Source organism: Asterias rubens, chromosome 6 (genome assembly GCF_902459465.1).
Source record: "Asterias rubens chromosome 6, eAstRub1.3, whole genome shotgun sequence".
Classification (NCBI taxonomy): domain Eukaryota; kingdom Metazoa; phylum Echinodermata; class Asteroidea; order Forcipulatida; family Asteriidae; genus Asterias; species Asterias rubens.
Genome location: NC_047067.1, coordinates 19,366,903 through 19,380,922, shown reverse-complemented (window position 1 = coordinate 19,380,922; position 14,020 = coordinate 19,366,903). Strand labels below are relative to the sequence as shown.

Below are 14,020 nucleotides of genomic sequence, written 5' to 3'. Positions count from 1 at the left end.
CTTTAAAAAAGACCGCCTGAAGTTTTACCGTGGGTCATTGATACAGCGGTGAATATAGGAAAGAAGACGACACCTCGATGTAAACATCAAATCCTCTTCATTTTACCAGACGGTTAACTCAAGTGGTTAGCTTCCAATAAGATGATACTGTAATAAGATATGGCTTGCATTTAACCTTCTTTTTAATTCAGTCGTGTGTGTGTTAGCACATTGTGGCCTCTTTCGAGTCGTATAGGCCCTATATCTATCTTCACTGAGCAGCTGAATGACATATTTTTGTTTCGTCGTGGTGAAATTTGTTGGCGTCTTCACATTTCGATCTGAAAAATGTCATGGTAAAATAAATCAAACTCCCTGACCCAACGTGTGACTTCATCTTCAAAGTATGGACTTAAAGCAGTTTAAAGGTGCAGGTTAACTCAGACACATAAAAACAATATTGTCGATTTTCAAAGGATGGGATATTTTACACTTTACTTTAATTTATTTTGAAATGCAAATCAAATTGGAAAAAAATTGGTTGAGAACTTAATGGAAAATGGGACAGCTGATACATATCTAATAAAAAATGTGTTCAGCTTTCAATGGACGATATTACAACAGTTACTTGTAAATATTCATTCTGAAAATGCAAATCAATCGAACAAGTTAATTGGTTATTATTAATTGACATAATGTGTGGAATTTCGGTTTCACTCACATCTATGGATACGGCTGTGGCAAGACGGCGGATTTTTCTCCCTTTATAATAGTCATGATTACAAGATGTTTGTTAACTCTTTAAAGGCACTGGACACCCTCGGCATTTTGTCAAAGACCAGTCTTCTCACTCGGTGTAATTCAACATGCATAAAATAACAAACCTGTGCAAACTTGAACTCAATTGGTCGTCGATGCTGCGAGAGAATAATGGAAGAAAAAAACACAATTGTCGCACAATTCGAGACCTCACCGGAGTTATCGAATTTAATTCAAATATTTTAGTGAGAAACTACTTCTTTCTCAAAAACTACGTTACGTCTGAGGGAGCCGTTTCTCACAATGTGTTATACTATTAATAGCTCTCCATTGATCGCTACCAGTAAGTTTTGATGCTAACAATGATTTATGCCTTTAAGCACTATGCTTGGTTCATAACCTATACAGAATGTCAGTGATAAACTATGCATGAAACATCCAGATGGTGCACTTCTAATGTCATTCACTGTAGCTGAGAAACAGTTCCTATGGAATCATTTACCATAACTGCATTGAATGGTTTTCACATTTGGAAAGAACAGGAAGGTCATAACTGCCTCATTAATAATCATGGTAATGTTCATGAAAGTATTAAAGCCAATATACACTTTCGGAACAGAAAAAAAAAGTTCACATATTTACAAATAACTTACAGGGTTTACAGAAGATAATGGTGAAAGACTTCTCTTGAAATGTTATTCCATGAAATGCTTTACTTTTTGAGAAAACATTAAAACAATTATCAATTCTCGATATCGAGAATTACGGATTTATTTTAAACACATGTCATGACACGGCAAAACGTGCGAAAACATGGGTGGGTTTTCCCGTTATTTTCTTTTAATCTTGTTTTCGTTTTAATCATCATTTCAACAGACCCGCGTGTTGTAAAAGCATGTAAACATGATGCTTAAATTAAAATTTAGATTCTTGATGGTAGGGTTTAGAGGTATTATATAGAAGATTGCGTATATAGATAACAAAATAGTTGCAGACAGAGTCATTGTGTGCCCAGTCATTGTACATTAAAACAACAAACAACGTTGTGTGAGTCAGGTGAATATTGCAAACATGATTAGTTCAACAACATAAACACATTCAAATCCCGGTTATGCCTTCGCCCTCGCTTGCCTCCTAAACACAAATAAATTTTAACAAAAATACGACAAATAAATACATTAATAAATAAATACATTAAAATAAATCAAATAGACATGTCCGATTACGCCGATGGCACACTAGATATATCAGAATATGATATGTTTTAATACAGATAAAACTTGCTTCAATGTTGTATTTTCATTCATCAAACAAATTCTTATATAATATTTTGTTTGATTATCTTTACAGTTAATAACGTACTTCTCTGTCAGCATGGCATCCTATGCAATATACGTCATGGACACAAGCAAGTAAGTTATCATTGTTTGACTGTCTTTCTTTAATACACTATACACTTCAAACTTCCAGGTATGGGGTCACGTTGATCCTGACCCTTTTCTGGATCAGTATGACCCGGTATCTGTGTGAACGTGATCCAGATGGGTCGAAGTGGTGCAGAATCTGAAGAAAATCCCATCTTTAACCACTTTCTTGGTCAGCCTGACCCCAAAATGGGTCAAGCTGACACAGAAATGTGCCAAGCTGACCAAGAAATGTGCCACGGGTTGACATGGGGATGAGTCTGCTGACCCAGAAATGGGTCAAGCTCTTTGGGAGGCGGAATCACACTTTGAGGCTCTATCTGCCGTTGAGCACACGTCCATAATCAATTTTGACCTCGCACAGTTTCACATGACCTTTATGGTTTTGGAGATTCTCAGTTAAGTCCGACGTACATGTATACAATATACAGTCATTACCTGTCACTGGCATTGCCTACAAGGACCGGGGACCAGTCTAAGACCTATCCAGATTAGGTGTTTTACAAAGACCTTTCGAAAAAACCCAACACTAACATTTCAAAGGCAGAATTATAATGGGTATACACCCAGCTCTTGGCTACAGCTCCATGTCATACAGTAGCACCTGTACAAGTGACGTATGTACGTTTCAACCCATCCTCATAATATAAGAATCACGAACAGATGGGGGTTGCCGACAGTCTGTTTGATTATCACACACAGTTGCTGAATCCACATGAGCCGTTCAGACATGATCATCAGTCCAAGTCAATTCACGCACGGCTAGAGCCAGCCACGTCTGTCTTATAGACTTGATTCAAGTCCCTTTCTCGTGTTAGAGGTCCCCAAGCATATCCGCCGTCAAAATGTAGCTAATTGTGGTCCCGAGAATGGGACTCGACGGGGTTGTTATCGAAAAATCTCCCCACATGGGGAGATGTGTACAAAATGGGAGCGTGACACAGGTTGGGGAAGTTTTCTGACGTTAGGCAATGGGACTGAAAAAACAAAAGGACTCTCACGGGATTGGGACTTGAGTCAAGTCTAGGTATTTCCTATATAGTCAGCTCACCATGTGACCGTATTATTACTATTATAGAATAAGGCACTGTGTGCAATAACCCGTGGAAGTCGAGCTATTAAAGGTATAATGTCATTCAACCTTAATAATAGCCAACACAATTCTTCAAAATACGGCACCAGAAAAAAAAATGTCAAGGTCAATGGGAAAAAGTGTGCAAAGTTGACAAATTGATAATTGCAAAAAGAAGGATATGGGTCATTTTTCATGCATTTCTCGCCCAATTTTGACGAATGTGTTTCACTATGATGAATAACAAACATAGCACCCATGGGATGAATGAATTGGCTAACAAAATAACGATTATAGTTGTTAATTCTTTTTAACGCAACATTATGCCTATACGAGTATTTGAAGTATTGTAAGCGTCCATATTTGTGTTGGTTGCTGAATTGATATAGCTCCATGATATAACCAAAGAACCATACGGTCTGCGGATTACCAGTGACGAACCATGCCTCGAGGCTTTATCCCACATACAATTTTTTTAAAGCCCTCAAAGTTTTTTTATATACAAACAATAAACCTGGATGTAAAAGCCAAAGTGTTCTTTTGGGAAGTGCATGGTGTAGGCTTATGGTGTTACAGCAAACCTAGACTGGTCCCCTAAAGATATTAACAATAAGGATAAAATGAGTTTAACCAGCCTCGCTACCATGGGCAGCGCGCCGTATCGATATCTCTCGTCATTGAATAATGAATATGTACGATCATTTATTGCTTATTTGAATGTGTTATAGCATATAGCACATTTAAATTTTCCATATCCAGGGGTTTAAGCGAGCAAGGCATGTAGGGAAAAAATGGCGCGGTGAAATCTATCACGTCTGGGAACGAGGTTGGAGTTTAACAGAACCAGTGATATCAAAAGCATATACAGTCACGTCTACCATATACTGATGTGTTTTAAAACGTTCACGTATAGTACGACAGCCTGCGAAATGAAATAAAGATGAACGGTACTTATTGTACCACATGACCGTCAGGATCTTGCCGACGAGCCTCGAAGTGTGACGTCAGATGATCAGTCTATAAATAGCAACTTAAACCTTACTAGAGTGTATGGAAGATGAATTGTTCACTTTTTTCATATTCGAACCTCAAATTGATGGAGACACCCGTATCGAATAGCCAACTGATTGAGCCATTGACTGCACACTCGTGGAATACAGTATGTGCAACCAGAGGAGATCTAATTCAAATTCTAATTCTGAAGTCTCGAAATCAAATTCGTGGGAAGTTACTTCTTTCTCAAGAAACTACGTCACTTCAGAGGGAGCTGTTTCTAAGAATGTTTTCTACCATCAACCTTTTCATATAACTCGTTATACCAAGTATGGTTTTATGATAATAGTTATTTTGAGTAACTCAATAGTGTCCAGTGCCTTGTAGCCATATGCTAATAGTCTTTGACGTCATTTCTCAATACATGACCTTGATCGTACCTATCCGTCATAGTCCCACAGTCTACATATCCGGCTGATTGTGGTAGATTCACATAAATAAAGAGGACCTTCAAAAGCATAGACTGTATGAAAAGTAATATCATAGAGGCAGTTACTTCCGAGAACCTGCTATGCTAAATTCGCTGTAAAAAGAAAATGGCGCGCAGGAGAAGGGTTCATGTTTCGCGAAAACAATATATATTGGAGGCGAATTCATCCACGCATACTGTAGAAATAATGAAGAAGCCCCATAAGATTAATCCCATGCATGCAACGACTCGTGTGGCTGATGGACCTAACCTACGTCACGGGCGAGTGTTTGAGCGAAGACGGAGTGGATCAGGGGAGAGAGTGATTTTCCAGGTCACTCATTGGTCACTTATATTAGGTGTCATGTCAGCTCAAGTCACTTTATGACGTCATACAGGGATGCAATGCCCCAGCGTTGCTAGACTTGTGGACAAGCCGTTCGTACGGGGTGACCATGCCCAAGTGTTACTAGACTTGTGTACAAGTCGTTTGATGGTTTGTCGCGGTGAAAGGTCTCCGCGATCGAATACTGCTCTCGCGAGAACACTGCTTTCGCGCGAAGGCTGTTGGCTGCTGACTACTCTACGGCCCTTTTCGAAACCACGGCTTCGGCTTTGGATTCGGCTCCAGGCTCTGTTCTCTCGTCTGAAGCCCTGAGCGCGTACGCAAAACAAGCTCAGTTGTCAAAACAACAGCGGGGCCAAGCTAGAGCCTGGAGCCTAGAGCCTGAGCCGACTCTGGAGCCAAAGCAGTGTTTCGAAAATGGCTATGTGGTCCTGCACAGCGTGAGAGCAATTTCTCGTGGGGGAGCAGTCTCGCGAGAATATCGCCAGTGTCACGGGAATCACGGAGAGTCGAGTCGGAACGCTATCACCGAGACAGACATTTTAACGACTTGTCCACAAGTCTATACAGTGTTACCTGGGTAGAGAATAACTCTTCATCGCCCTGTTTTGTAAATTGATTGATAAATTGTATAGGCTCTGATTATGGATTGCTGCGACTCGTGCATTACACACATGCCAGGATGCATGCTGTATTCCCAAATAGCTGTGGCCAGAACTGAAGCAATTAAGCATCGTCAAAACGAATTGCACTCATTAATCCATTAAGATACGGATTGACCTAATTGCTATTTTAGATTTAATTACATTCTTCTGTACAAACCCCGAAACTGACCACGCGATGTGAGGTCATTTAAAATCAGTTAGCGGATTGTAAAACATGCGGGACATGTGTGGTTAGCAAACACATTTTAGTTTAATTGGATTTTAAAACGATGCCATAGCTCTAGCTATGAAGTCATAGGCCTACGCTTAAAGACACTGGACACGTTTGGTAATTGTCAAAGACCGGTATTCTCACTTGGTGCATCCCAACATGCATAAAATATAAAAACCTGTGAAAATTTGGACTCAATCGGTCGTCGGAGTTGCGAGAGAATATTGAAAGAAAAAATACCCTTGTCGCACAAATGTTGTGCTTTCAGATGCCTTGAGTTCGAGACCTCAGCTGAGGTCTCTTAATACACTAAAATAATTTTTAGTGAGACATTACTTCTTTCTCAAAAAACTATGTATATATATCTCGGTGGTCCAGTTGGTAGGACACTGCCCTTGAATTGCAAAGGTCGTAGGTTCGAATCATATAACCTGTACTGAGATGTTCACAGGTTAATTCTATGGTTTATTATTGAAACAAATTGTGAGTTCTTAAAAACCAAACGTATACATTCTCGGTAGTCCAGTTGGTAAGACACTGCTCTAGAATTGCAAAGGTCGTGGGTTCGAATCCCACGAGTAATATACCTGTGATTTTGTTTTCCACAGAGCTCGGGAAAGTACTGAGTATACAGTGCTAACCACACATCGGTGTATATGGGTAAAACCAAAATTAATACTCGTTATCCCCAATGCAAACTTCCATCTAGTATACAACCCCTTTCACACAAACCCTAATGGTTTATACAGACTGCCCCTATACTCACCATTGTTCTTCAATTAACCATTATGTAACCATTCATCTACTTGGCTTAAGTGGGTTTAGTCCTAACATCCAGAACAACCAAATCAAAAGTAGAACCAACAATAGGCACAAAGACAATTTCCTTCAGTTCATTTGACTGTCTCCTTCACCTTTCAGTTTAAGATCTTAAAGGCAGTGGACACTGTTGGTTATTACTCAAAATAATTGTTAGCATAACAACTTTCTTGGAAGCAAGCAATGGAGAGCTGTTGATGGCATATAACATTGTGAGAAACGGCTCCCTCTGAAGTAACATAGTTTTCGAGAAAGAAGTCATTTTCCACGAATTTGATGTCGAGACCTCAGATTTAGATTTTGAGGTCTCGAAATTAAGCATCTGAAAGCACACAACTTCATGTGACAAGGGTGTTTTTTCTTTCATAGTTATCTCGCACCTCCGACGACCAATCGAGCTCAAATGTTCACAGGTTTGTTATTTTATGCGTTGTATACACCAAGTGAGAAAAACTGGTCCAGTGTCTTTAAGAACTTAATCAAAATCGCTGCTAATTAAAACATTCCCAATCTGTAAGTCACTATGGCTCGTTGAACCCATATGTAAATTAATTCGTCTTAATTAGGTTAATTCCAATTAGCTATTATGAGATTTACACACTGGGATAATTAATTAGTCGGGAGATTAATGGCATTCGTAGAATTCCCTTGACGTTGTGCTTGCTCTCTCCTCACTAGAAATATTAAAAATATTAGTGAGATTGTTATATTGAAGAGGCGTATAAGTTTTTATTATCTCCCCTCCCCCCGATATGTGATAATTTTAAAGCTCGATAATGCCTTTATGTGCATGTTTGCCAATTTGTTGTTTGTTTACCTTTACCATTCGTTCATATATTTTCATTCATTATTGGTTTATTTAACAATTCCCATAGTGACCATAGGTCGAATTACAGGAAAAGATAAAAACATTAAACATTAAAAAAAATTACACTATTATAAATTTAAGACAAAATTGGTTTGGAGAGAAAATATTTACAACGTATAAATCAAAACTACCCTTTCCTGTAAAGAGGGACTCAAAGTTCGCATTCAGTTTTGTGAGGCACTTTAGTTGTCCGTAAAACAAATCGATTGTATTTGTTGATACCCTTGCAGAGCGAATTTTGCCAACATCCTAGAATGTCCAATAATTACTTATATTATGTCCAATATTTGCTCTACCATCCTAGCTCCTAGTGGATGATACCCATGCCTACATCATTACGGTGTGAAGGGGGGGGGGGGGGTAACCCTGTTTCAGCCACAGGAGTACAGGGGGCATTGGTGGAAAATTACATCAACAACCATAATTTGACATTAGAGCTCCTCTTTTAGCATGAGTTCATTGGTGCTTAACAAATGATAAATCAAATGCAAGAGAAAACACACTAAATGTGCTTAGGATTCGAACTGCCTTTAGCTACCGGGCAACCTCAGTAGTCTAGTTGGTAAGACACTGCTCTAGAATTGCAAGGGTCGTGGGTTTGAATCCCACCCGAGTATAAACATGCCTGTGATATTTTTTTCACAGGACTTGGGAAAGTACTGAGTATACAGTGCTAACACACATCGGTGTATGGGTAAAAACCCAAACAATTATATTCTTTATCCCCGATGCAAATTTAACATCTCTTATACTAAATTTGATGTTCTGACTTTAAACGCACGTTTTTTTTCTGTCATCCACAGGCCCATTGAACGCTGTATCAAATTTAAAGGAGATCTTCTGTTTTTCATCGACAATATCTTCAATTTCTTCTTTCTTGCTGTCCTTATACTGAGGGTGAGTTTTGACCAAACTAATCAACAATTATTTCCAGTGAAGTCCCCCCACCGTGACACAAATTCTTAAATCCGTTTGCGGAAAGTAATCACAACTTTAAAGAGTGCGCGCCACAAAACATTGGCAAGAATGAAAAATGGGCGCAGATTTGCCTGCGCACCGCAGAATATTGGTAAGATTGAACATAATAAATGGTTTGAGATTTATACTTGACTTTTGGTTTTAAAATGGTCATAGTGAATAACTCCCCTTCAGATATTTTTTTCTGAAATGTTTTTTTCTTATGAGCAAAAAAAATTACACCTTTGATCTCGCGAGATCAAAATTCAATATTTTAAAATCGTCAGTGAAAAACTTTTAAGTTATAAGTCAGGGACAATTTCATAGAGCTCCTTAAGCACAACAAGTAGCTAAGCACATACGAGAACATTGCTTACCGGAATAAGGTTACCAGCCAAACTAACTTTGTGACTGGTGTCCTGCTCATTTCTGTATAATAGCAGAAATGTGTAAAGCAATATTGTCTGCTTAAGCAGCTCTATGAAATTGAGCCCAGGTAGCACACCGAAAGTAACAACAAAACAACATGAGAAACGGAAGTAGAATGACCTAGTCAAAAAAAATTGTTAAACCCAAATTGAAAAAAATAAATTACAGTCAGTTTTCCTTATGGTTTATTTTTTGATATATTATGAAAACTCATATTTGATTTTCATTTTGGAGACCTTTCAAGTAGTGTCATAGATTAATTTTTGAGAGATCCAGGTGATTGTAGTGTTCTTGTTTCTTCAATGATTTACAGTTCATCAGCTGGAATGACAAGTTTTGGTTCTGGCTGTCTGTTAATACACTGGTGGATTGCTTCACCATTCCACCGACATTCGTGTCGTTGGCAATGTCAAGAACGTGGCTGGGTAAGTATTCCATCTTGGTCGTGTTCACTGTATCTAACAACAGTAATGGATGCTAATAATCATTGTACAAACAGGAACCAGACTAATTCTCCTTCCAGCCTCAGTTTGGTTACTTTGATTTGAATGGTAATAAAACAAGATGGCTGCACCATGATAACAGGTCTATTCTCATGATAAAGTTGTATTTTCTCCTTAAAGCAGCTCTTTTGAAATTGGGCCAGGTCTTTCAACAACTCACCCCAAATCTGGACTGCAGTCAAAATTTATCAAATACATTTGCGCATTACACCCAGATAGGAATATAGTGCCAATACATTGCCAGGTCTACATCAACGCCCGATCCTATGAAATCCGACACTGACATGAAGCAAGATCATTACTTTACTCTGAAAGACTCTGATGACCAAAATATCTACAATGTCCCCCCCCTCTCGATGTGTAGTGTTTGGTTTGTGTATAATTTCCAATGGTAGTTTGCAATCTTGCATAAAATATCAAAATATTTGTAAACTGCACAATTTGGCTCTATTAAAGGCACTGGACACTATTGGTAATTACTCAAAATAATTGTTAACATTAAAAACTTACTTGGTAACAAGCAATGGAAAACTGTTGATAGTATAAAACATTGTGAGAAACGGCTCCCTCTGAAGTAACATGTTTTTTGAAAAATATGTAATTTCTTAATTAATATTAAAAGACTTTAGGCCTGAAGCCTTTGAATGAATCTGAATGCACATAGAGTTCTGCAACAAGGGTGTTTTTTCTTCCATTATTATCTCGCAACTTCGACGACCAATTGAGGTCAAATTTTCACAGGTTTGTTTTTTATGCATATGTTGAGATACATCAAGTGAGAAGACTGGTCTTTGACTATTACCAATAGTGTCCAGTGTCTTTAAAAGACTTCAGGGTTAATGCATCTGAAAGCGCACAGATTTGTGCAACTAGGGTGTGTTTTCTTTCATTTTTCTCTTGTAATTTCGACGACAAATTGAGTATGGGTCTATAATGGCACATTCACCTTAATTCATTACATACATAGATTGTGATTTCTTTTGCGAGAGTGCCTAATGTGAAAGAAGTTAAATTTCATTATTATTATTATTATTATTACTATTATTATTATTTGTATTATTATTATTATTATTTTTTTTTTTTTCAGGTCTTCGGTGTCTGAGAATAATGATCCTAATGCAGTTACCTGAGATTCTACAGCTGATTAAAGTGTTGCGGACCAGCAATGGGATTAAACTCACAAGCTTGCTGACCATCGTAGCTGGTGCTTGGTTGACCTCGGCAGGCATCTTTCACTTGGTAAGGGTCTTCACTGGTAGGCAGGTGTGTCGTGGCCGAGCGGTCTAGTTCACCGGACCCAGGCTCTGGTGCTGTCTACAGAGAGGGTTCGAGTCCCCGGTCACGACACTTTGTGCCCTTGAGCAAGACACATAATTGGTTCGTAAAGTTGGGAATGCAGTGCATCCTGCTCTACCAACCGTGCTCCTATAGTGGATGATACCCATGCCTACATCCTTACGAACTGTGAAACCCAAATCAGTTAAGTGTAATTGCCCTCACCTTGCGTCTAGCCTTGTGAGTTGGGCGACATCTCAATTTGTTGGCATAAAAACTCGGCTTGTCCCCTTTATTGCATCTAATTTAGTTGTTACTACGAAGCTTTTGTATTTTGTCATGTTTAGTTTGTAAGTGCTAAAACACCATTCCTTGTTTAAAACCTGTCAAAAAAACTCTTCCAACCCAATTTTTGTTGTTGTAATGTAAATTTCCTTTACCCTTCCCAGGTGGAGAATTCTGGTGATCCTTGGATTGAGTTTACCAACAGTCAGCACTTGACGTATGGTGATTGTATCTACATGCTCGTTGTGACCATGTCTACAGTGGGCTATGGTGAGATCACACCCAAGACGACGTGCGGGACTGTCTTCATCGTCTTCTTCATTCTTGGAGTCTTGGTAAGTCTTTGAAGAGAGGATGGGAAATAAAAATGTCACGTGAAATCTTTGTCATGTTACATTTTCGTCACACGACATCTTCCTCTTGTGAAATCTTCGTCATGTGACGTCCTCGCCACATGACATCTTTGTTACATGACATCTTTACCACATGACATCTTTACCACATGACATCTTTACCACGTGACATCTTTACCACGTGACATCTTCGTCGTGGGACATTTTCATTACGAAATATTGTCTTTACAAGACATCTTCATCACCCGTCATCTTCGTCACCCGACATCTTCGTCACCCGACATCTTCGTCACCCGACATCTTCGTCACTATCCCTTGATTTTAACTTGGTGTCCATTGTAACCTCTGTCAAACTCAAGCCAGCTAATGTGACTCCATTTGTAGTAATGGGGAACACTAATCGTTTGTATAGACTTTCTATAACTGACAGTTAGAAACATTCCAATTGATGCTGTACGTTTCAGTCTAAATCTAAAGTAGGCTAATTTATTGCCGCAGATTACTGATGAGGCTAATCAAAATATGATTGGCCTACTCTGACTGGCGTTTACATTGTAAACAAACATATATATTTGTTATGCTAACTCAAATAATTATTTAAATGCCTTTTTCATTAAAATTATTCCATTTCTGTATTGTAACTTGTTCAATGACATCGGTTGATGAAATGTAATTTTTTATTTTCAGCAATACAATTCCCCGAATCCAAAATTAGAATGTACCATGATCTTTACCGAGAGAGTTTAGAGTTGAGCACTGTTGTTCACATGTCTCTGGGAACTTTCTGAGTACACGGTGCTTAACTCACATTGGTGCACGAGTAAAACATTATCCTTGTTCCCTGATGCAAATTTAACATCATGATTACACTAAAGAATACAGTCAATAAAGCTCAATCTAAGAAGCATTTGTACATACAACAATCTGTCATATTACTTTTGTCTCTTCTACATATAACGTAGGTAGAACATAAAGAATAATTCTTGCTCCCTGATGCAAATTTAACATCAGGATTACACTAAAAGAATAACAGTAAATAAACTTCAATCGAAGAAGCATCTTTATATACAACAATCTGTCTTGTTACGGCAACTTTTGTTTCTTCTTCATCCAAATAAGAAAAAGGAAAAACCCGTAGTGTCCCACTCGGTCGGTCCTATCTAAGTACTCCTGATCCCTTAATGCATCAATCAATCTTTGATTTCCCTAGGCTATCTTCGCCAGCGCTCTGCCTGAAATTGTTGAAATCGTGGGACAAGGGAGCAAGTACTCCGGTGTCTACGAACCCGTCAAGGGGAAGAAGTAAGTAGGTCAAATAAATCAGGCGGTATAGGACTTTATGATGAAGGCAGCCATCTCGCTTTGGTGTGGTAAGCCCGGTTCATACTTCCTGCAAATTCGAATTTTGAAGTCACATGGAATGTTTCACAAGAGTTGAACATAGTTCGAATGTGAGACGTGAAAATTCTTACTACATTGTCATTCGCAGGAAGTATAAACTTGCTGCATTTTTTTGTCTGCAGTAAAGAATTGCCATCCTCAAGAGTAAAAGAAAAAAAGCACTGAAAAGCAATACGACTGTGGCAATTTTGGTGTACAGAAAAACAAATTGTAACAGGTCTCAACCCCTCCCCCTCCTGCAAAGGAAACGAAGGGTCCTTTTGTTTCCGAAGCTCAACATTTTGCTGTTTGGAATCGCTTCTTAATATCGCTTCTTATCATTTTTGTTCATGCACTAAAACTCCTACAGTGTTTTGTAATTAATGAATAGTGGTTAAAACACCAAAGTTTGCCCTCTTGAAATACATCTGGTGGAAATACGGTATGCCATTTTGTGGAGTCAAATAATTGGTTTTACAAAATAGCGGACTGCGTTCTATAGTGAAACTACAAATAAGAGTTTCAAATGATATTTATATGAAATCGTTATGTTCTACTTTTAAATTTCTTTTAAACATTAACATTCATTTAAAGAAAAACATGCAGATGTCTTACCACTAGACCACCGTGCTTGCCCAAATCCATAATAGTTTAGCAACCCTATTCATTTGAAAACAAACATTTTTAAGCACAACGCGACAAATCCAAAGGCAACGTGCCCCTTAATACAAAGGTAAACTGGCTATTTCATGAATTCATTATTACTTTATTCATTAACCAAAGTTCGTGTAACTCATCACCGGTGAGCTCATTCAATTCATGCAACATCTTCCTATACATTAAATGTCCTTTCCTCTTGCTTTCAGGCACATTGTAGTCTGTGGTCACATCACCTACGATAGCGTCTCCAACTTCCTGAAAGATTTCCTTCATGTCGACAGAGATGTCGTCAATGTTCACATCGTACTGCTGGACACGTAAGTAAACCATCTATTAATCTATAATTGGGTATAGCCGTCGAGCCGTTTCCAAAGTAGGAAATTCAAAGAGTGGTTATGGAGTGTGGGGGAGTAAGTACTGCACGATCGTGTCTGGTGTTTCAGCAGCAGGTTTAATTTCTCTTAAAGGCACTGGACACTAATTGGCAATTACTCAAATGATTGTTGGCAAAAAAAGCCTACTTTGTGACAAGAAATGGAGAGCAGTTGATAGAATGAAACATTGCGAGAAACT

At 38.5% G+C, this 14,020-nt stretch overlaps 1 protein-coding gene across 1 annotated transcript in view; it reads left to right on the top strand.

The window, feature by feature from the left end:
• Positions 1-13,768, top strand: part of LOC117291404 (calcium-activated potassium channel subunit alpha-1-like) — a 28,352-nt gene extending 14,584 nt beyond the window's left edge. Inside the window, exons 2-8 of the mRNA XM_033773058.1 lie at positions 2,089-2,150; positions 8,409-8,502; positions 9,305-9,416; positions 10,582-10,733; positions 11,219-11,389; positions 12,618-12,709; positions 13,654-13,768. Of these exons, the coding sequence (XP_033628949.1) occupies positions 2,089-2,150; positions 8,409-8,502; positions 9,305-9,416; positions 10,582-10,733; positions 11,219-11,389; positions 12,618-12,709; positions 13,654-13,768 (798 nt within the window). The remainder of the gene's footprint in view (positions 1-2,088; positions 2,151-8,408; positions 8,503-9,304; positions 9,417-10,581; positions 10,734-11,218; positions 11,390-12,617; positions 12,710-13,653) is intronic.
• Positions 13,769-14,020: the final 252 nt, after the last annotated feature.